Here is a 23977-nt window from a genome sequence, read left to right as displayed (position 1 = left end):
GAGTATACCTTTTTATGCTGTGTTTGGAAATGAAATCTGGAATTCTCTAAACAACTGTAACATATTAGCAGGTGGTAGTCATAACTATGTGCATTTTTTTCGTGCTTAGGTGACTGTGTAAATAAAGAATGTCCAAGATATTTTTTGAGAAATATCCAGCAAAATTGATGTGCCGTTAGGTAACACACTTGTCTTCTACCATGCTATGAGGATGTTGATTTGGTATTCAAATAGTCTCTAGTTCATATGCGTTACAGGTTACTAAAGCTGTACACAGCTTTATTATTTCCCAAATTTTATCATTCCCAAATTTTATTATTTATGGGAGAAATTGCAGGGTGGTTACTTCACTGTTTATTTTTCCCATCCAGCATGGGAGATTATGTAGTGGAGACCACATTTTGAAGATTGGTGATACTGACTTGACTGGAATGAGCAGTGAACAGGTGGCACAAGTTCTGAGGCAGTGTGGAAATCGAGTGAAACTGGTAATTGCAAGAGGTCCTGTTGAGGAACCACCTCCACCAGCAGTTCCACCAGGTACTCCAGTACCCATCCCGACACCAGAGAAACAAGTAAGCAACAGTAAATATACTTGTAGCATACCTATACTTCAAACATAATTTTATTTTGACTTCTATTTGAATGTCTCTCATGCTTATGTTCTCAAAAGTCAGCATTTTTATTCTCAGTAGCAGTGTTTTTATCTTACTCTCTGGGAGATTTTAAATGTCATCAGTCCACGTTGCAAGGAACCGCATGCTTAAATCTTTCCAAGATGCAGGGTTGGAAATAAAGATATAACCGGAATAACTTCTGGATTAATTAACCCTTGGACTTGCTTGTGATTTTGCAGTAATACTTTGGAAAGTATCCGTGTAATTTTTTCTTCAGAGCATGCTGTTTCTGTAACATTTCACAGTTCACTTATAATTTTTCTCTTCAGAATCATTTTTATTTCCATATCATCAGTTGACAGGCTGGAGAAGTGGGCACATGAGAACCTGATGAGGTTCAACAAGGCCAAGTAGAAGGTGCTGCACTTGGGTTGGGGCAATTCCAGGTATTTTTGCAAACCAGGAGAAGAAACCAGGAGATCTTGAGAGCAGCGCTGTGGAGAAGGACTTGGTGTCCTGGTAGACGAGAAGCTGGACATGAGCCAGCAGTGTGCGCTTGCAGCACGGAAGGCCAACTGTGTTTTGGGCTGCATTAAAAAAGGGGTGGAGAGGGAGGTGACAGTCAGAATAGTATCATCAGCAAACTTGATAAAAGCACCTTTTAGTCCTACCTCAAAGTCATTTATGAAGATGTTAAAGAGAATTGGCCTTTAAATGGAGCACTGGGGAACCCTGCTAGAGACTGGATGCCAGCCTGATGTAACTCTCTTTACTATAATTCTTTGGGCCCAACCTCTCAGCCTGTTGCTCACCCACCACATTAGGTTTTTGGCTAGCTATGTGCTGGGCATTTTGTTCAGTAGAATACTGTGAGAAACAGTATCAAAAGCTTTACTGAAATCCAAAAAGATACCAACTGGCTTCCCTTGGTCAGCTTGTCATAAAAGGAAATTAAGTTAGTTAAACAGAGCCTTCCCCTCATGAAACTGTGTTGGTTGTGACCAATGACCACGTTGTCATTTGGGTGTTCTTCAATAACTCCCAGCATAATTTTCTCCATAGTTTCACCAGGCACTGAAGTGACAGGCTTGTAGTTACTGGGGTCTTCTTTCTTGCCATTCTTGAAAACTGGAACAGTGTTTGCCACTTCCACTCAACCTCTTCCGTTTCCCAAGACCAGTGAAAAATAATTGAGAGAGGTCTTGTGATGATATTTGGTCTGCTCTCCGGGAATCCTGGTATGAATCCCATTGGGCTCCGTGGATTTATATGCGTCCGATTCAAAATGGCCTGGGAGTTGATTGTTACCACAGTCACAGTCCTCCAAAATGGGGCATCTGCGGTCCCAGAGCCCACTATCGGTGTTACAGAAGCAGAGAAGGCATCAAATATCTGTGCTTCATCTTCATCTCTCCCTTTTTTAAGGTGACAATTCTCATCAAGAAATGAACCAATGTTCTCTCTGCTCCTCCTTTTGTTGTTAACATATTTTAAAAACCCCTCTGTATTGTCCACTACAGTATTGGCCAGCTTCAACTCAAACTGAGCTTTAGCTGCACAAATTTTCTCCCTGCAAAGGCAAACAGCATCTCTGTAGTCTTCTCATGTGGCCATACACTTTCTGCCTAAGCTCTAGAAGAAGCCCCCTGTTTCAGGCCTTCTGCCCTGCCTCCTTAACTTCTGATGTTTTGGAATTGCCTATTTCTTAGCTCTCAGGAGGTGGTACTTCAAAAGTGGCCAGCACTGATGGGCTCCAGTGCCTTCAAAATGAATATCCTAGGGTAGCTTCCTAACTAGTTCCCAGAGCAGTCTGGAATCTGCTCTCCACAAGTCTGGGGTTGAGGTTTTATGGCAGTTTTCCTCCTATCACCAAAAAATTTAGATTTGACTACATCATGGTCACTTGGTCAAGATAGCCAGCAGTGAGGTCTTCTGTGTTCACAAGCAACAAATCTAGGAGGGCACCTTTCCTCCCTGGCTCCCTTAGTACCTGTACTAGAAAGGTGTTTTAGAAATCTCCTGGACTTGCTTGTATGAGATGTGTGGTGTCCTAATTAATGTCCATCAAATTGAAGCCCTCCATAAGGACAAGGGCAGAGGGCTCTCTTAGTTTCTTAGAAGAAATTCATCAGTATTACCTTCCTGCCTGGGTGGTCTGTAGAGGATTCTCACAGCAGTATCGTCTTTATTTGCTTGTCTCTTAGTCCTTACCAGGTACTTCAATTATTTGTGAAAAGATATCTATGAAATTAATATTTGACTTGAAAAAGTCATTACCAAAGGCTCTCGACTGTATGTAATCACTAGCTGACAACTCTATACAGTCCAGCCTCTGCATTACATACGGCAGCACCACTCTGCTTCTCCTCCTCTGCCTGTCTCTTCGGAGAAGCCTGTAATTGTTCAGAGCACACCGGTCACAGGACTTTTCCCACTAGATTTCACTTACAGCAGTGACATCATAGCTCTGGACTGACCCAAGGCTTCTCTCTCTTTTTAACTGTTCCATAGGTTGCATTCACTGGTGTAGAAGCATTTCGAACGTGCTTCATTGTATCCAGTGCCCTGTGTATTAGACTGAAGCATCTCACTAGAATGCAGCCCTTCTGATTGTGGCGTGCCATCTGATAGGTTATCACCAACATTGTAGGTGGACTTCAGCTGCTCTACTGGTCTCACACACAACTCCAGCCTGTAGGCTCATCTCTCAACAGCTGGGTTTTATCCTCTTCCTACTTCAAATCTAGTTTAAAGCCCTTAATGTTTTGTCACATAATTATATGTAATTATAATCAGATACAATTAAATGTGAATATGTGGAATATATGAGACAAAAAGGTGCCTCTGAGCCTACATATAGATAAAATTTATGCTTTGAAAAGAATTTTCCATTTTACTTTTTCCTGTTGTTCTTTAGATATATTCTCGCTAGCTACAAATTGCTTTTCAGATACATCAAAATTAAAAAGCCTTCTTTAATAAATCCTTACATAACTGCCATTGTTTTACATTCTGTTTGTTGTAATGGGATCTGTGGAAAAAAACAGGTATAACCACAACAGTCTGGATGAGTATAAGGTTAACTAAGATAGTTAATCTTAACATGCACACTTTCAGTCATTCTGGAGTCTCTTAAGAGGAGAGAGTGATGTCTCTGCTGCTGTCTCTGAAGCACTGAGGCATTAGACCATGGCTTTCCTGTAGATAAAATGAATAATATATGACCTATTAGTTATCTGTAAAGTGACAATTTGAGAAAGGAAGCTGAATTTTATAATTCATCTGTATATATTTTTGAGCATTTGCTTTTCTGTGGTTACAGAATGAGGCCATTTGCAGGATATGTAGAATTTGATATACTGAAAAAAAAAGCTGTGAGCCTCCAAGAGGCCTCATTTGTTTGCCTCCTTCGTTTCCTTTGCTTTTAATACCTAGTACACCATTCCTGTCAGGAGCAGACTGTTTTAAAACTGCTTTTGCCTGCACAGAGGCTTCTTGGAGGAGGGAACACTCAATGATGCTGCAATCCTCAGCAAATTGAATCTGGGTATTAAACGTCAGTGAAATGAAGGTGATGATGAAACACCTTTTCTTGGTTTGTCTGCTTCCTTACAAAAACATAGTGGCCTAAGTCTGCATGATGCTCTTGTGAGAGCATATTGTTCTTCCAAAACTGTAAAGGGTAGTTAAAGCACTAGAATGTTATTTTTCCTCTGATTGTGTTTTTAGATGGAGTTTTTCAGATAAATAGCTGAAATCAGAAGTCAGATTCTCTTTTAGCAAATAGTATCATAGCTCTCCTGAAGTGTCTTTTTCTTTTTGGAGGGGTGAGGGGTGGGAAGGAAGAGAGAAGCAGGACAGCCTGTCTTACCATGCAAGAGGCAACATGAAATAGGAGTACAGCGGGTTCATTATAGATTTTTACTGTACTTGAAATAGCTATTTGTAAGTACTGATGTCTGTATAAACACTTAGCCATGCACTGACACTTGTCAGCTATGGAAGTGGATAGTAAATACACACTTCAGACAGCTGAAAGACTGAAGTTTCTGAAAAAAAAGTGTTTTTTAATGTTGACATTAAGATTTTTAAATGGTATTTTTTTTCTGTTAATATTAAAGCATTACTACTGAAATGTGAATTTGATATACATTCTCCTGTAATGGATACTTTTATTAACAAAAAGTAAATGAATTATTTGCCATGATATTCTTTGTTGTGGACGTCTGGAGGGATGCAGTAGGTCTTAGTGGACATTGTCATTATTTAGCTAAGTGGAACTTCAATTGCTACTGTCTAAAAAAATTTTTTTACGTCTTCCAAAGAACAAGAAAAATAATTGCCTCAGTTAAATAGCTTTAATTCTGTTTTAAACTTGTATGCATAGGAAAAAATAGTTGCAGCTATTGAACAGGAATTTATACAAATAGGAGAAGAATGTATTTTTAAGATGAGAGTCTAAGATTGATTTTTAGGAAGTTCCAGAAAATCTGTAAGCTACATCATATGGTATTTAAAAACAGTTTCTGTAACTTAGTGTAGAAGAGGTTTGTTGTTCAGTTTTTAAAATTCTAGTCATTTTTACTCATCAAATGATTTTATAGCCTGAAGAGTAATATCCTAGAGGCAAGAGTTGGAGAAGGCATGATTTGTGTTGCTTTATGGTTAAACATGTTACCTATGCTGCACTTCTCTGTTTTTATGAGCGAAAATAAAGTTTGTACCTTTTTTTTTTTCTCTTCATGTCTATGTTTAATATTGCATGCTTTCTTAATATTTTTCTTATTAGACAGACGCTTCTGTTGATAGTTGTGAAGAAGGAGAGAAGTTTAATGTGGAACTCACTAAAAATATCCAAGGATTAGGAATAACTATTGCTGGTTACATTGGAGACAAAACATCAGGTAATTATAGATTCCTACAGTCTTACAACTTACCATGTAGTAAGGTGTAGCTGCATTAAATTTTGATGCATGTGTCTTTACTCTGTGGATAACATTTCTTAAAAATCCTTAATCATCTAATACCTTTTTAAAGAAAATGGAATTATTTTCCTTTTGTAAGAGATTCAGTTTAGAAGTAATCAGTTTTTGTTACAAAAACCCAAATTGTTTTTTGTATTTTTATAATTAGGTTTTAAATTCACTCTCAGCTTAAGCTTGTGCTGATTGTGTTGTCAAAAAATATTACCAAGATGGATCGAGTCACTTTTACAAGTGCTGGTTGGACTTTTAAAATCAGATTTTCAGTTTTAAAGACAAGCTAACACATTAACATTCTGATGCATTTCAGGAAGTGTTACTATATATATATATATTTAAGCAGCATGTATAATATTAACTAGCAGATCAAAAATTCCTTTCAGTGACCTCTGGCTATACTCAGAGTTTGTTGATCCCTTGGATTGTTACAGATTTAGGTTACCTTACTCATTGGCTCCCAAATTCACACTGTGAATAAGTAAGTGCATCAGTGTTCATGTACAGTTGTGTATTTTTTCTATGTAATTTCAATTACAATTTTCAGAATAATGATTCAGAACTCTCTGGTGCCTCCCTAGAAGGATATGGCAAATAAAACACAGTCAAGGAGGCACAGTTTTCAAATATTCCTTAAACCTTCTCAAAATACTGTGCTTATGACTCTTACTCGTATACATGTTAGGAAACCTTATGGGTAGATATATTGCATATTATTGGCATAATTAACTGTCTTTGAGAAGCTGAAGCAATTTAAGCAAACTGTTCTGTAAGTTAGAATAGTCACGGTTGATTTAAGTGTGCTCTTTAGTATCTTCCAGTAAAACCTTCAAAAGGCAAATAAAATCATAGAACGTGTGATAGATGTCACAGCATGTTTTCGCTGAATGGATTTTAAATTATTATGCTATGTGTGACTGCATTACAGTATCTTCATGCCTTAGTTGCTAATTGAGCATCCTTAGTTTTATGACATAACAATTAGGTAAAGAACAATTTCATCTGACAAATAAATCAGCAATAAAACTGTTGGACAATGAGGACTCTACTTAAATCTTTCTTTAACCTGACAAATAACATCTTACTATGCAGTTGTTACAGGATATAAAAATACTTGGAAACTAGGAAGATGAGCCATTTAAATATTCTCAAAACCTAGGAAAAAAAACTAATAAAAACCAGAAAACAATTGTCATTCTCATAATTTAAATATACTTGTTGTCTTTTCGTAAGTTGAGTACAGTAATTAGAGCAAACCAGAAATCTGACCATCCTCTTTGCTAAATTTTGTCATACTGAGGTTAAATAAGACAAGTCTTTTGGTCTTTGAAGGCACTGGTATATCTTGACAGCTGTTAAAACCCTTTTACAGGGCTGTGACCATGATTTCGTACCAGTTCATACTAATGTTGTTTTGTATATAATACTGCAGTCATCCATGTAGGACGTCTAGATATTCTCTCTTCACTGAGATGAAGTTGTTTTGCATTTTTCTGTGTTTTTTTTTTTCTGAAACTGATTCTTTTTTCAAAATTGCTGTTGGGATTTTTTTTTTATTAGACTTTCCATAGTTACTTTGTGTATCTAACTTTTTCTTCTGATTCAAAGTGATTAATTGTCTAAGCTGGATTTATTTTGAGGTTTGGATTTTTTTCTGCTTTTCTCTCATCTTTTTTTTTTTTTAATTGGATCAAATAGTGCTTTACTGGAAAGCTGGTTCGAGCAAACATTTTAGTCCTTGTTTGTAACATTCTGCATTTGTTTACCCAAGCACACAGTTTTTTAAGCATACTGAGCATACAGAAAATACAGATTTCACCAGATTAGTGTACCCAAACCAAATTTTCTGCTTTTCAATTCTAAATCTAACCAAGAAAAATAGAAAAATAGATGCTTTTTAAAATTTATTTATTTATTTTTTTTGGCCAGTGTTGATTTTTTGTTGAAACCAGTGGGAATTTGGAGTTGCAAAATCTTGAGTAAAATCGTGTCCAGTGCAAGCATATGAGACTCATCTTTTAGAAAAATAATATTACATATGTTTTATTTAAAACATATACGTTCTTGATTTTTTTTGCTTATCTTGCTTGTAGATTGTAATTTGTTTTTTGTCTCTCTTCGCTGATGATATTAGTGGTAATTATTTACATTATTGAAACTGTTTCTTTAATTTATTAGTTAATGTAAATTGCTCTGTTTTTTCATACCAGAGCCTTCTGGCATCTTTGTGAAAAGCATTACAAAAGGCAGCGCTGTTGAACAAGATGGCAGAATCCATGTGGGAGATCAAATTATAGTTGTAAGTAAGCAAAGAGATGAAAAGCTTGCAAAGCTCTATTCTTATATGAGTTGTTAAAACACGCTTGTAAAATACTTGCTTAAAACATTTAAGATTGTCACTGAAGTGGTCAATCCTTTTTAACTGAGCCTTTAATTACATTAGCTTTCTGATTATGCTACATATAACTCACGTGTAACTTAATTTCTTAAGGAAATCTGCTACTGTGCACTTATCAGTAGGACCATTGAAACTGGTTCATAAAGGCAGAGTTTCAAAGTTTGATACAAATTATGGAACTATTTTCAAAATGATTTTTAACGTATGTTATTAAAATGTTATTAGGAATTTTGACTTTCTGAAAAAATATTTTCATACCTTACATCTGGTCTTGCAGATAGAGAAGGGGAAAAATGTGGTTTACTTAGATGTAGGGAACATTAAATAGTCACAGGTTATTTTTCATAATCTAACATCTAGAAGGATGCCAGAGTTGGAAGTAGTTCAGAAAAGCAAGAAAATGATTAAAGGTGAAAGTGGAACTGTTCTTTTTTCAGGAGCAGTTACAATAATGGAGTGTATATGTCAGATAGTCCCAAACAGTTACTGGAGTAAGGAGTTGTTATGCTCCTGGAAGGTAGTTCAGAAATTACTGGTTTGGAAGTGTGAGATTTGAGTTTACAGTAAGAAGAACAAAAAATTGTGTATGCTGGGGACAGTGGGATGAAATTGAGCAACTCTGGAGTATTCAGAAAACAAAACTGAATTAATGAGGTAAAATATCTAAAACTGTAGTCATTAAAATACTGGACTATAAATGACAACTGGGCAGCTGGTACAGTGCTTGATAGGGCAATTAAACTTCATTGTGTTCAGTAGCAGACTTCCCTGTGTCTGAGATTATTTGAGCCTAGAGCTGTGCTCTGTACTTCTTCCTGTTACAGTGAATGACTGTGTTCCTCCTCACCCCACTCTAGCTAGTTGTCCTGACCATGGCTCTATTTGTTTTGTTTATGTATTACTTATTTGTTCATAAAACTTTTTTTTTCCCCCCAAGTAGTTCCTACTTGAAGGTGGGGGTGTTGGAGTAATCAGGCAGGCTGTATGGGGCACCTTGAACAGTGCTTCCTGACTCTTCAGCTCTTCATGGCCTTGTTGTGACGGGCACCCAGAATACTTCTCCCCACTTTGCTATAGTGTTGACTCGTAGCTAGCTAATGTAGCTACCTAATGAGTGTTCAAGTGAAAGTGGTTAGTGTATTTAACCTTTGTTATGTCTTGCAGGTTTTTGTTCTGCTTGCTTTGTATTCTGATGCTGAGCACTGGAAGTATTGCTTTACTCTGGACACTTTATATCTTTCTGCTAATAAGCTATTTCATTCTGCAGGTGGATGGAACAAATCTTCAGGGTTTTACTAACCAACAAGCAGTAGATGTTTTGCGACACACCGGACAAACAGTTCAGCTCACTTTGGTCAGAAGAGGGCTTAAGCAGGAGAATTGTATTCAACCCCAGGAGGACTTGAATTCTGCTGTTGAAAGGGACTTAATGTTACAAACAGTGGACAGTAGCACAGCCAAAGGTAATTAAAATTGGCTTTACTTTAAATTTGGCTTGGAATATTTTTCTTCTTAATTACGAACTGGGAATAAAGTTGACTAAATTCTTGGTTGTGGGAAGACACAGCAGAAGCTGTGGAGCAAGATAAACAGCATGAGAACCAAGGACACCTCTAGGAGAAGAAAGAACGTCTAACGGGTCTGATAGGATAAGCACCTGTGTGAAGTTGAAGAGCTGTGTCGAGGTTGAAGAGTGTTTTGTAGAATGTCCTGTTGATATGTAAAGATGGATGGGAAAGTTGTAGGAGTGGATGGGAAAGCTAGAAAAGGAAAACTTGTGAAGGTAGAGAAGTGATATGAGAACTTGTAATAAACAATTTTGATCATTCACATCCGAGTCTGTGCATCAGACGCTGCACTCGGTTGCTGTTCCTGGTGCTCTAAATGAGTGAAAATTTGATCTGTTGCAGATTCATTAATCTTTTAGAAGCAGTGATATTATTTGTTACATTTTCAGAGTAAATATTGAAAGCTCTGCACTTCGCTATGAGCTGAAGTTCTTTAAGGCTTAGATCCTGTAAATCTTTGAATAGTAAGTAGGAAGGTAGTGTTTTATTCATGTGAAAAGGTGGTAGCAGTGTTGGAAAGAAAGCAGAGATACTCTCCACATTGGGAAAAATGAGTCATGTTTCCTTTTACTCTTCCATGTCTGTGTAAGAATCTTAGTTATGACAGGAGTGGCTTATACTTAAAAGTTATTAATAATCTGATAGGTCATTAATTATGTCTGTGTACAAAGTTCAGAAGGCATGGCAAATACTATTTTTGCTCATGATGAGATGTAATTTGTGAAGTTTAATCTTACACTGTGCGTATCTTGAAGTACAGGTGCCAGATCATGAAAGTCCATGTGTTCGAATAGAGTATCTACATGGAGGCTGGATGATAAATGGCTTCTTTTCAGCTACTTACACTGGGGGATGATATCAGTAGACATATACTACAACTCATAATCTGAAGCATAATACACAACTTGCATAAGGTTTTGAAAGATCTATTAATGTATTCTTTGTGTGGCATCTGCTCGTTCCTACCTTTAGCAGAAATTAGAGAGGAAATGCTTAGAAAGTGCTGTTTCTCTAGTCCAGAAGTTGTTCAAGACAGCTGACAGACAGCAGCATACCTAACAGAATTCTATAGCAGGAGAGATTTTTTAAAAGTGAGAACATTGTCAGCTGTGAAGTATTACATTCCTCAAGTCTATACCATTTTAATTTTTCAGTATCAGCTTCCTGTGCTTCATGAGAGAAAGGAGAGAAACAAACAAAAAACAACATAGGGTGGTAGAAAGGGACACAAAGAGAAGGCAAAAGATGAACAAAAGATAAAATACCTTTAAAATACAGTATTCCTTCTGGGCCCTTCATGCCATGTTCTGTTTGCAGACAGTGGATTCTCTGGTCCGGAGTCACTGCCCTGGGCATATCCATGAAAGTGATGAATGCATAAAATAGCTCAAAATTCCTTCTCTTCTTTTTCCAGATAACAGTGAAACAGAGCAGGGATCTCCATCGCAGCCATGCAGTGGCAGTGCAGTAAACATCAAAGAGGACATAAAAGAGCAAGAAACAGGTTCCCAGTGTTTGGTATTTTGTTCTGTAAAAATGCACTTGACTATACTTATATTAAGACCCAGTGTTCTGTGTGTCTTTTTGGCATGCATGCTATGAAACTGAGCGTGTACGTCTAGAAATTAACCACACACGAAAATGTGTACTGCTTGTGTGCTCTTGAGTGCCGTAAGTCAAATGCTTTGACAACTGCTACTACATATGTCTGAAAACAATGACATTTATCAAAAATTGTCACCTGAAACATTCTGCTTTTGCTACATATTTATCTCTTGTTTTAGTCTATTTGTATGTTTCTACTTGAACTTCTTCATTCATCTTTTTCACTTATTCCCTAAAATGCCTTTTGGAGACTTTATCCTCTTCTGTTAAGTTTGCATCTCACAGAGTCCCAAGCTTGTATTCATTTCAATCTATGTTCAGTGATAGCATTTAAATTCAGTCAGTTCTGAAGTACTGATAAGCTTTTTCCCATACCTTTTGTGGAAGTTCTTATTTTGTAGTGCTACTTTCTTTTCACAGTTAAGGCACTTTGCTGCATTTCACTTGGGGGCATATGTTTTTCAGATTGAGACAGCTGTGATGTACTTTCTAACATTTTCTTATATCCAGAACTTTGAGAGAAGCTGAAAAACATCCACCCATATGATTTTTTTAGTAGATATTTTTTGTGTATCTTCCTATAACTTCTGCTTTCCATTTTTCTAGGTAGCTGAAGAATTTGTTTTTAAGGCCTTTTCTTAGATACTTCAAGGTCTCTGCTTTGGAGGAAGTACTGTCATATGTAGCACCTATGCAGCTGGCTTTATTTTTATTAATATTCCTGAGCTCTGTTTAGATTTATGACACTGAGGCTGTTAATCACTTCAAATTCTTATGGAAAGTCACTGTGACTTCAGACCTTAATCTTTTAATGAAGATTCTAGTCTTTGTTTCCGGTGAGCATTCAGCCCTAAAGAGTTTGACTGCTTGACTGTATGCACAGCATGGGCTGAGGACTGTGAATGTGTAGAGTTCCATTGAATCTGCTGTACTGCTTAATCTAAATACTGGCTCTTGTTTGTCTGTTTCTTTGCTTATTTCCTGCCGTAGAATATAAGCAGTTTGAATGAGGAAAAAATGAGCAGGAGAAAATAATTTCCCTGTTTTTTCAGCTTGCAGATAAACTTTCATTCAGTTTAAGAGCTGCTGCATTGTTCTGTTTAGCCTGTCACTATATTTTTGGTAGCATGGTGATTCTTCTCTCCTCCTTCCATTCCAGTAGTGATTTCATTGTTGCTCTTTAGTGAATACTTAGCTAGTTACTTATTTTCATATGGGTGGTCCTAAGTGAATGTAATGAAAAAAATAATAAAAGCTGCCACATCTTCTTTCACTGCACTCTAAGGCCTACATGTTTAAAAGATCTTTAAGAGTCATGCTTACACTTCTGAAAATAACAGATTTTGTTTGAAAACTTCTTCCTTGGTTACTCTGTATAAAACATAGGGTCTGTCCGAAAGGAACAGGATTTAGTATCACATCTGTAAATATTTCAGCCATCCCACTGAATCGGTCTGATCAGCCCACATAAAGTCTGACTGAACAAATGTTTGAGGCATGTGTGTAACTTTCATTTACTTTGTGTCTGCTTGTCTTTCTGAACACTGGGGTTAATTTCAATGTTTCCTTTCTTCCCAGCCATTTAAGACAAATGTTTTGGTTGAATTTCCTCTTTCAAATTACATTCAGTTTTGGGGGCTGGGATGTTGCAAGTTGTGCATGTTGCAAATTATTTGCCACAGTTCTGCAAGTTTTCCCACTGGCAAGCCTAAACTCGATGAGACAAAGCATGTCAAGATTTTAGTGATATTTAGGAGAGTGCTGGCATCATGGATTCATTGTGCAGTCTTGCATGGTGCTTTATCTGTCTGCCTTAGCAGTGATTGAAATAAACAGAACATTTTAGTTTTTGTCTTAGTAATCTGAAATATAACTTATAGATTTCCAGCTGAGTGCTACAGAAGAAGCAGCTATGAAGGCAAAATGGCAGAGGATAATGGGGTCAAATTATGAAATAGTGGTAAGTAAACTGTAATTGTTATTAACTGTCCTTGTTAATATGTGTATAATGTATTCCTTTTAAAAAAATTATACACATGTCCCTTAATCTGTAAAGATGCTTTTATTTTCCATATATATATATTTTTTTTTCTATAGTGATGTTAGTAAAGTAATGTTTTGGTTTAACAGGTGACTGAGCACCACACAGCTGTTTACTTGTACCCCTCTGCCCCCTTCCCAGTATAATGTGGGAGATAACTGAAAAAGCAAAGTAGAACTCATGGATTGAGAAAAATAAACTATTTGCTAAGATAGAGAAAAGGAAAAGGATAATAATTGTGACAATTATATAAATGTATATAACAAGTGATACGCAAGCAATTGCTCACACTCCCTCACCAATGCCCAGCTAGCCGCAAAGCAGCAGAAGAGAGATGAATTCCCACTCCCTTCAAAACTCCTTCTGCATGAAATCATGTGGTACAGAATACCCCTTTGACCAGATTAAGTCAGCAGTCCTAATTCTGTTCCCTTCCAGCTCCTTTGGCTGTTTTCTCAGGATGGCCTTGGCTCTGTACAATGCTGCTTAGCAAATTATAAGCATTGGTGTGTTATCAACATTGTTTTTCTCCTAGAACCAAAAGATAGCATGGTATCAGACACTGAAGAAAACACTTCTGCCCCAGCTGGAACTAAGACAAATAATCACAAGTATCTTAGGTTACAATGCCTATTGTTTCACACATTTCCTGCCTTCGTGAGGGTAATGTGTATTAGACAAAAAGCAGTATTGGAGGTAAATTTCAATGCTTCCTTGATCAGCCAAAATTCAAACTAGATCTTGAAATCTCCTAGCCAGTTCTTCATCATGAATGAATTGTTCAGTATAATGATATAAATAATGCCTAGGATATTTGTTGCACGTACAGCTGGAACACAGTATCTGAGTTTAGAACTTAATCACGTCAGCGTATAATTTTGAAGTAGTCTCTGCAAAAATATGTACAATTAGATACTTTGTTGTTGCATACACTTGCATGTGCTGAAGTAATGTATGTGATTAAAGCTGCAGTTTTTACTGCAGGACTCTCATTTGATCCAAGCGTTTTTCCTATTATTATATAAATGCAAATTTGAGTATGCAGAGCCTCTTCCTGTTTTTCATGAATCACATTGAATTGGACTCTCTTTCAATTTGTATTCTTTTGTTTTTTTCTTGTAATTTTTGCCTCAGAATCTAAATCACCACCTAAAGGCAGGTTAAAGAATGGGTCTGTGGTGCTCACTTCTTATCCACACATTAGGCAATGTAGTTATTTTATGCCAAATAGGTTTTTATTTGTCATGATTCCTGGATTACACTCTGTGAATGTATAATGATAGTTTGCTTACCACAGTAGTCTAGTAGCTTGTGACTGCATAAACGTTCACTGAATGTGGCCTATAGATTTTAATTTTAATCTTGTGGATTTTTTTTGCCCTCTCAGTGCTTTTATTGTATTGGAAAGTATAATTTGGATTCTTTCTTTTAATCTGTTTCTACTGTTTTTCAACAGTGTTGTTGAAAGACCTAAGCTAAGAAGCATACATGTTCTTGCAGTCTAAAAGTCTGCATTAAAAATTGCAATATTTCTAGTTTCTCTTTTCTGAAGTAATGATTTCCCTGTATGTAAACAGCATCTGAAAGTTATGGATGTAGCTGCAAATTTGTCCAAAGCAACCTTTTCTTTTTTTTAATCTTAGGTTGCTGTGGTTAGCAAATTCAGTGAAAGCAGTGGACTAGGAATAAGCCTTGAAGCTACAGTGGGACATCATTTCATTAGATCAATCTTACCAGAGGGGCCAGTTGGACGAAGTGGCAAACTGTTCAGTGGTGATGAGCTTCTGGAAGTAAGAAAAAATTCTACTTTTTCTTGGTCTGCTTTTAGTAGGATTTTTGAGAAATTATTTGCTTCTCACTGGTTACAAGTTTGGGAATGTAGCACATTTACACTTCATACCAGCCATAACCAGAGTTGTTTCAGCAGTTACTTCACATGTTCTTATGCATCTTATTTTACATGTGCTTAGTTGCATATCTCAGCTCACAGCTGATTTTTTTCAGATTAAATTGAAGGCCAAGAAAGGAGAATATCTAGCAAAAACATTTAAGCTTACTAGAAATATCCCTTTACAGTGAAGAGAGTAAAACAGTGGTTTGTTTCCTTTTCTAAATTATTTTCTTAGAATGAAGATGTGAGTTTGCGTTGCGTGACTGGGAGAAATCAACATGATCCGTATGTTTTCGTGGTTAATATACCTGTTTTCATGCAAGTCAGCTAGTGTTGTTTGTTTTCATGTGTGTATGTTACATGCTTTACTCAGGTTCTATGAAGTGACAGAGTATGTGGTGTTTGTAAGATGGCATCCCACAATTTATAAGCCTCTCCAGCTCAAAACGTGTCTTGGTGGCTTGTTCTGAACTCCAAACTGAGTAGACGCTGAGGGTTGAAAATGTCCATTTGAGCTTTTTGTAAAAAATGTGTATGAATAATTTTAAAATAATCAGGTCATTGGTTTATGTTTTTCTGTTTTTTTTCATGTTTTTTCTCTGTACTTCTACTAAACACTGTGCATTCTTCATTTCTTGAGGTGAATGAGATCTCTTTGCTTGGAGAAAACCACAAGGATGTAGTCAATATCTTGAAAGAACTGCCAATTAAGGTGACAATGGTGTGCTGCCGGCCAGTGGCTCCCTCTGTCAGTCACACAGAAGTACTGGAGAGTCTAAGTCTATCTGAGGTTCAGCTTGCAGAAAAGGTATTTAAAAAAAGAGAAAAAAAAAAAAAATCCTAAGAGAAAGACTGTTTCCTTGAAGAAAAGCATGAGGAGGTCTTTTGTAAGATTAGAAATACCTCTTTAATATTTTAGGTCTTGGAACCAAATAAATAGAAAAAAGCAAACTGTATGTTTGGTCAGCCAGAAGATGTACATACTGGTAGGCCATGTGCAGAAGCCATTAAGGACACAGAGCTATCTACCCAGGTTACTTGGATTTCTTTCTACGGATGGGCTTTTTTAGAGTCTGATTACATTTCATCTGGTTTTGAACTCAACACAAGTTCTGGGTTGTGTTGAGTAGAAATGAACGTGCACTTCATGGCTGGCAAGCTTCTGTCACTCGTAAGTTAAAAGCTCTACACAATTTGATGTGATAAACATGTAGAAACAGCTTTCAGTATAACAAAACAACAAAACTGATGTGAAGGAAAGGCAGAAATTCTGACTTCTGGACAAGTCAAAACATTCAGTTGGTTTTTGCAGAGCTTTGTTATGAAATCAAAGGAAGATGTATATACATGTGTGTATGTATATACATGTGTTTCCGTGTATGTCCTTTTTTTTTTGCAAATGTTCTCACTCAGTGCTACTGCGTTTTGGTTGAAGCCTGTTTATAGGCATATCATTTAATAACAGATATTTTCTTTGTATTTGAGCCCGTATGTACTAACAAGATTTTCTGAATTTATTTGACAGAAATTCCATTTTGTAAATAATTTTACTGGGGAGTCCTGTCATATATTTGCAGCATCGATAATTTGTTTCAAAAGTATTCATTCTGTGCTAGACATAATCAGGCTTGTTTTCTTACTCTACGGAATGTTTGTACTTTCTCATTGTTTTGAGAAAAGTTATCTTCTTTCTCTGTGAATGTTTTCAGCAAGTTCACAGTTGTGTAATGTTCACTGTATTTTAACAGGCTCATATAGATCTTGAATTCACTGGCTCTTCGAACACAGAAGAAACAGCTTTGGAAACTTCTACAGCTCAGAGTATAGAAGAAATGCAGAACTCTTCTTTCACAATGTGGGAAGCAGAAGTACAGCATACTGAGCTGGAGAAAGGAAGCACGGGACTTGGATTTAGCATATTGGACTACCAGGTAACTTTTATACCTTTTTCTTTGAGTATGAAACAAAATATATTATTTGTGTCTCACAGTATGATGTAAACAAGTGTTTTAGTGGTAAATGTTAATGGAAATCAATACAGTAAAGCTAAATTGCTGTCCCTACTGGCAAGCATCTTACTAGCTACATTGCTTATTTCTTTTATTGTATTACAACTAATGATGGAGTTCATCTGACTAAGTCTGGAAAAACTTTTCCAACAAGCTGGCCAAAGTTATAAGGAGAGCTTTGATTTTGAAAAATAATGAGAGTTTTGAGTAACAGGGAGTTGCCAGGGGCTGCTGAGGAATTAGGAATCAGCAGAGTAATGTGTAAAGTGACTCAAATGAGTTAGGAAAAAAAAGGAAACAGTCAGTAGTGCAGATGAAGTGCCTCCATACCAATGCATGTAGTATAGGTGAAGAGCAGGAGGAATTTGAAGCTGCTGTGCAGTTAGAAAGCTATCATCTAATCGTGATCACTGGAAGTTGGTGGAGTGGGTCACACGATGGCAGCATTGTTTTCAATGGCTATAAACTGTTCAGGATAGGCAAGGAAAGAAGGAGAGGTGGGGGTTTTGCCCTCTGCGTTAAAAATGGATTGACTGCACAGAGTTGTCTTTGAAGAACAGATATGAGCTTGTTGAGAAGCTGTGAATAAATATTAGGGGCAAATCCAAACAAGGAGACTGCATAGTTGGAGTTTGCTACACACAGCCTGATCAAGTGGAGTCTGCTGGTGAAGCATAGTTAATCAGCTGCAGGAGGCATTGTGCTTGCAGGCTCTGATCCTGCGATAGTACCTCGGTCACTCTGATATCTGCTGGAAAAGCAGTACAGCCGGCTGTTGAGCAGTCTAGGAGACTCTCGGATAGCTTCTTAAGCCAAGTGATATATGGCCCCATCAGGGGTGCAGCTCTACTAGACCTGAAGCTTACCGATGCAGATGAAATAAAGAGGTGAGGGTAGGTGACTGCTTGGGCTGCAGCGATCATGCCCTTGTGGAATTCATGATCCTGAGAGATACGGGCCAGGTGAAGAGTAAAATGAAGATCTTGAATTTTAGGAGTGAATTTCCATCTGTCTAAAAAATCGGTTTATAGGAGTCCCTGGGAAATGAACTGCCCTCAGGGATAAAGGAGAGCAGGACAGGCAGCTCCCTAAGAAAAAGAGGTCTTAATCCCCATGTGTAGGAAATGCACAGAACACCAACATAGCTAAGTCTTCCTGGCTTCTTCACAGTCTCTGGTGAAGTTTTATTGTGGCTTCACCACAATACAGAGACTTTTTAGCAGGATATACACTGAAAGTGTCTACTGTTTCAGTGTGAAAGAAGGTGGAACTAGATTGACTGTAAGGGAAGAAATTTTTCATGAGAGTGCTATGACTCTGGAACAGGTTGACTAAAGAAGTTGTGGATACTTCATCATTGCAAGTGTAAAAAGTCAGATTTGATGAGTCTTTGGGCAACTGAAGTGTCCATTTTTCCAGTGGAAAAAGTCCCTGCTGGGGAATAGAACTAGGTGGTTTTTAAGAGTTCCTTCCAACCCAAACCAGTGTATGACTTTATGATTTTACAGGTTCAAATGGTAATGATTTATCCTGAAAAATAAATGAGTAAAATACTAGCATCTTGAGAAAGTTGACCCTTTGATGTGCTTCAGTTGTGATGATGTCTTAGAATATTCAGGCATCTTGCCATGAATTTTGCATCTGCAGTGAGGGTGCCCTTGCTTAGAGTAAGATCCAATAAAGGACTTAAATGCTTAAAGCAGGATTTACTAAAATATAGGACTGTAATTCTGAAATCCCACGCTTAGCTGCTGTCTATCTAGGATGTGCCTAGGTGTCCTCATTAGTTTTGTGTTTGACTTCAAAATTCCCAGTCGTCTCAAGCTGTGATTCTTATATCCCTGTATCAGAACAGCTGCATGTCTGTCTCCTGTTTGCATGTGGTCAGGTTCCAACAAATGTCTCACCTCTGTTTCCGTTGTCACTGTGAATATTTTTTAATTTCTCAGCAGAGTTAAGTAACTTTTCTTCTGGCCAGGGTAGGCTTTTGCCAGGGTGTTTTATGTTCTAACAGGTCTCTGCTGGGTCTTGTAATTGATGAAAAGCACAATGTGAGATCACTAGTAGGTAGAAGTTATTCCTATGGTGCACTCCTTAGAAAACTATAGTTTAAACATAGCTTAAACTATGCCTCATCAATATTTTGCATTTGCATGCAGGTAAATGTGAAGAACGAGAGTTTTCTTAATTTGAAATATGTAGGAATTGTCACGTATCTAAGTATATGGAGGTTATGGTTTAGTGTGTTATTCTTAATGCTCTGCAGCGAGACTCCATAGCTGAGCTGAGTATTTGGAATGTGTATCAGCACAAAGCAAAACATGCTTTTGCTTCAGACTCTTCTGAAGTATAGGCACAAACTGTCATTGCCTGTGTGGTTATTATAAAGGTTGTTGGATATACCTTAAGTTGTACATATTTTGCATGTTTGAGTTTTATTATATCATACAGGACTCCATGGCTTTCTGAAACATACTTACCTTCGTTTTTTGTCTATTTATAATAGCTGTGATTTATCCTGTGTTCTCACCTGTGAGATGTAGTTTCATCTTTCATTTCAGTTTGTCAGTGAAAGTTCTGTTTCCATCTAATAGTGTGAACAATAAGCTAAATTAGCAGTAAGGTTTCTGTTTATTTTTTGCTTTATCCATCACATATTTTTAATAAATTTTCAATGGATGTTGACTTTAATCAGGGCTATATTTATGCTCATATATTTATCATGTTTTATACAACGACAGGCCTTTGGGAAAGTTTACATTCTTTATGCCAGGAAGAACTTGAGGGGTGTAAGAATCAGAAAAGAAACAATGGAAATTTTTCTTGTTTGTTTTTTCAAAAAATATGATGTGCAATGTCATCTCAAATTGCATTAGAGGTAGTCTTTAAAGTGTAGATGAATCTATCAGTGTTCAAGTCCAAACATAATATCTACTTGTATATCAACTTATAAAGCATTTCATTACGCCATGGTATTTTCCTTACTGCATTAATTGCCCCAAATTATCAGGGGTGGTCTTAGCTTCCTTCCCTCCAGACCACCCTTGCTTCCATCCTTCACTTTCTCTTTCACTTTTGCTTTCAGCAGTTTCTAAATTCTGCAGTTTGGGATGCTGCTTTTATGGTGTGTGTCCTTTTTGGAATTGGCATTTTGGCGTGGAAAATTACTGCAGTTGCTTCCCCGTTTGTGGGTGTTTGCTTTTCTCTTTCCTTTGCTATCAGTAAAGCTTGTACAGTATTACATTTCTCACGGCTTTTCTGTGCCTGCAACTGAATTGTTTGAAGCAGTGGAAGTTATCTGCATACCAGTGGAAGTTGCCTGCTTTGACTTCAGCAAGGCTTTGGATACTGTTCTACAACATTCTGGTGTCAAAGCTGAGAAAGTGTGGGATAGATGAGTGGGCGGTGAGATGGGCTGAGAACTGGATTCTATGATCTCTAGAGGTCCCTTCCAACCCCTACAATTCTGTGATTCTGTGAAGTTTTAACAGCTACTGGTTTTCCTTGTCAATGTAATTCTATAACAATTACATACGTTTCTGCACCTGTTATAATTGTTATATCAGAATCATACCTTCACATTATTAGAGCTCAGTGTTAGTTTGTAAAAAAAACGTGCATTGGAGGATGGGAATTTTAATAAAGGTTGTGGGTTTTTGTTTTGGTTTGGTTTTTGCTTTGTTTTTTGGATAGAGAGCTTCACTTTGTTTTAGGTGTGCACAAGCACTTTAGTCCTTAGAAGTGCTTTTCCAGCTGATTGAGATCTGGTGCAGTGAAATACAAGGTGATTTTTGAAATGAGCCCTTTGTTCCACTAAAGAGCATATGTGAACATTTCCCCAGTTTGCACTGTATTGCTGTATTTACAGACAGCTGGGTATAAGAGAGAATGAAATCTGCAGTGTCATTGCAATAGGAATTATTTGCATTTTTAGGTTTGATTACTTGTTGCAGTGCAGGCTGCACTCTGTGATGAAACAGCACCTAGAAAAAAGTAATAGCTTTCATAATTAAGAATGGTAAGTAAGAGGAGGCATGAATGTATAGGTAGCATGGACTGAGGTCTGTACTTCTGCAGAGGGTTAATCTAGAGCAGAGATGTGCTGGCAGTCATTAAGAATACATGCATAGGAATTGTCTTACCGAGACAAAAAGGATTAAATAAAATGAAATGTCTTCCTTTTTACTTCATTAGGATCCTGTTGACCCTTCAAAAACTGTAATTCTAATTCGCTCATTAGTTCCTGGTGGTGTGGCTGAGCAAGATGGCAGACTTTCTCCTGGAGATCGACTTATGTTTGTCAATGATATCAGCTTGGAAAATGGCAGCCTAGAAGAAGCAGTACAAGCGCTGAAAGGAGCCCCAGCAGGAACAGTTAAAATAGGAGTTGCCAAACCTCTGCCTGTAAGAATTTGGGAATTTTATGGGTACTTTTCCTGTCATTTAAGCTGGTATATAATGATCCTGTTTTCTGTATACACTTGGTGTGCTTTGGAATACAGCTGGATGACGCAGAAAAATGCAGATTCTTTTTTTTTTTTCCTGCAGTTAGGACTGGCCTGTGTAGTTTATGGATGGTATGGTGAAGCAGGACCTAGTATGTGGGGTCTTCTAGCTAATAAAACTGTGAAGCATCTTATAATCAGCACAGTCTTTTAGGGCTGCTATTTGCTAGGCAGAATTTTGTGTTCATTACTGGGTTTTCTAAATGTGTGATGATATAAAGTCACTTCTGTTGTTTTCTGGAATTTGGTTTCTGTACTACATCACAAGTTTTGGCCTGCTACAGATATACAGGCTGTACACTTTGTATACAGAGAAAGATGAATACTTTTCAGATGCTTCAGAGCCTACTGGATAGCTTGGTACAGGTATAAATAATTCCGGTATTGGTTTTGAAAAGTTGTCTCTAGCAGTTTGAAGAGTGACACTGAGTAACTGCTTTCCTTCAGCCATTCTGAGGCAAAAATACCTAATGAGTTTTAAGAGGAGATGATTAACCTTAAGATTTGGATTGTGTGTTGTTTTTTCAGTGGTAAAAAGGATTATATCTAGAGACCTATGCTTACTAAGGCAGCATGTCAGTAAGAATGCTGGGCAATTATACATCCAGGCATTTTGATAATTCAGCTTTTACTTTCTGTCCAGCCTAGAGACCTCATTTTTCCTCCATACATAAGTCTTCATATCCTTTCAGATCTGGAGGTGTCACATTTTATAAATGAACAAATGAACAAATTTACAAATGAAGGAGAATGTGGAGGATTGCTGGGATAGTAAACATCTAGTTCTAGATTATATAGGGACGCCTGGTACTTACTAAACTCTGTAACAGTGAAATCTCACGTCATTAAATTAAAAATCTACTGGGCTACCATCTTATCTTCCTGAATTATCTATAGTAAACTCAACTGAAGTTGAGTAGTGTCTCTGCTGTACTGAATTCAAATCAGTAGAATGGCATTGATTATAACTGATCATTACCAGAAGCAAAAATTTTTCTTACTGTGATGTGCAAATGTAACTTCATTGTAAAAGCAGAGAGGGAAAAAAAGGGCTAACAGTGAGTCAATAGGTAGTTACTGAGGTGCATGTGTTTGGGGCTTATGTGGTGTGAAGGTTACAGATAGCCTGGCTGATTAAATTGCTTCTGTTGTTAGGTGGACTCCAGCGGAGCTGGTCTGGCTGTTGAACCCATCTTTGAATCTCAGTTTGCTACGGAGAATTTAATATTTCTGCCTTCATCACCAGTTACGTCTGGCAGCTTCTGTAGTGAGGATTTCAACTTCAGGTTCCCTTTTTCAACGTCAACTCCCAAGGTAAAAAGGAATATGGTTTTATCTTGCTTACGAATGTAGAAAGGCTCAGTGTTCCTCTGTGCCACTGTATTACTAAACATGAATGCTTCGTGTTGTTCCAATTCCATCTGCACCAACATTTGTTATAAGTTTAAAGTCTAGCTTTCTTCAAAATAGTATTTGAGTCTTTTGGTGTTGTCTGTATGGGAGAGAAGCAGTGGAAGGTTGAAAACTGGGGCTGAGCTTTGTATAACCAGATAAAGTACTGTGAGATATTTGTAATGTTAAAGCTGCAGTGATCGGTCTTCTGCGGAAACATAATTGGTATTTTTTGAAAGCATATTAAAGAATGATAAAATAAAACACTTGCATAATTCTGCAGTATTTTAGATATAAAAAGATTAAATTTTTGTCCTAAACTTTGCTTTTTTACTGCCCAATAATTAGATATTTACTAATTAATTTACCGTGTTCTTGAATGAATTATTATTTTACTATATTTAAATAAAAGCCATATCAAAATTCTGACTGCTGATCATTTATATTTCAACTTAATAAATGAAGTTAAGGTTCTTAAGACTATTACTGTCTTTATTCCTGTTGGTCACATACCCATGTGATTGTTTGTATCAGAATTGGCTTTATTTCTCTTAGTAGCTTTTCATTCTCCTTTCTCTTTTCAATCTGTAGATTTACTTCTGTAATCCAGAGTCTTCTGAGTCGTTTTTCTTAGCACTGATGGTCTTTGAAAGCAACGCTGTAGGAATTTCTTCTAGGTTTTGCAGTCAGTGGTCTTGAACAGAGTAGTTTCTGCTTTTACCTTCATGCCTCTGCTACAGTATCTTCCTTTATCCCTTACCCTGAGTATATTCATCCCTTGCAACGCTCTGATTGAAAAGCTAAATTCATCTTCTAATGGCTTCTTCCAATCTACAGAAGAGCACATCTCTGCTGTGCCAGTGAGGCAGATTGTGCTGTTAACCCTGTAATTGTTACTTAAATGGATTATGCATTTTTCATGCTGAGAAGCATTTAATAACATAGGCGCTCGGTTTACATAATATATCATGT

General features: G+C 37.1%; 1 protein-coding gene across 9 annotated transcripts in view; it reads left to right on the top strand.

The window, feature by feature from the left end:
* The window catches only part of MPDZ (multiple PDZ domain crumbs cell polarity complex component), a 103020-nt gene that overhangs the window by 25941 nt on the left and 53102 nt on the right, over nucleotides 1-23977 (top strand). For all 9 annotated transcript variants that reach the window (XM_042877427.1, XM_042877435.1, XM_042877433.1 and 6 more), the window contains 11 exons: nucleotides 372-575; nucleotides 5407-5521; nucleotides 7807-7895; nucleotides 9262-9457; nucleotides 10977-11066; nucleotides 13048-13127; nucleotides 14852-14998; nucleotides 15740-15907; nucleotides 16848-17030; nucleotides 21303-21512; nucleotides 22769-22927. In XM_042877427.1, the coding sequence (XP_042733361.1) occupies nucleotides 372-575; nucleotides 5407-5521; nucleotides 7807-7895; nucleotides 9262-9457; nucleotides 10977-11066; nucleotides 13048-13127; nucleotides 14852-14998; nucleotides 15740-15907; nucleotides 16848-17030; nucleotides 21303-21512; nucleotides 22769-22927 (1641 nt within the window). The remainder of the gene's footprint in view (nucleotides 1-371; nucleotides 576-5406; nucleotides 5522-7806; nucleotides 7896-9261; nucleotides 9458-10976; nucleotides 11067-13047; nucleotides 13128-14851; nucleotides 14999-15739; nucleotides 15908-16847; nucleotides 17031-21302; nucleotides 21513-22768; nucleotides 22928-23977) is intronic.

This window comes from Lagopus leucura, unplaced genomic scaffold (genome assembly GCF_019238085.1).
Source record: "Lagopus leucura isolate 7727_CA_CO unplaced genomic scaffold, USGS_WTPT01 Super-Scaffold_100018, whole genome shotgun sequence".
In the NCBI taxonomy this organism is placed as follows: Eukaryota; Metazoa; Chordata; class Aves; order Galliformes; family Phasianidae; genus Lagopus; species Lagopus leucura.
Note: the sequence above shows the minus strand (reverse complement) of the source record. Positions and strands in the feature narration are given on the sequence as shown.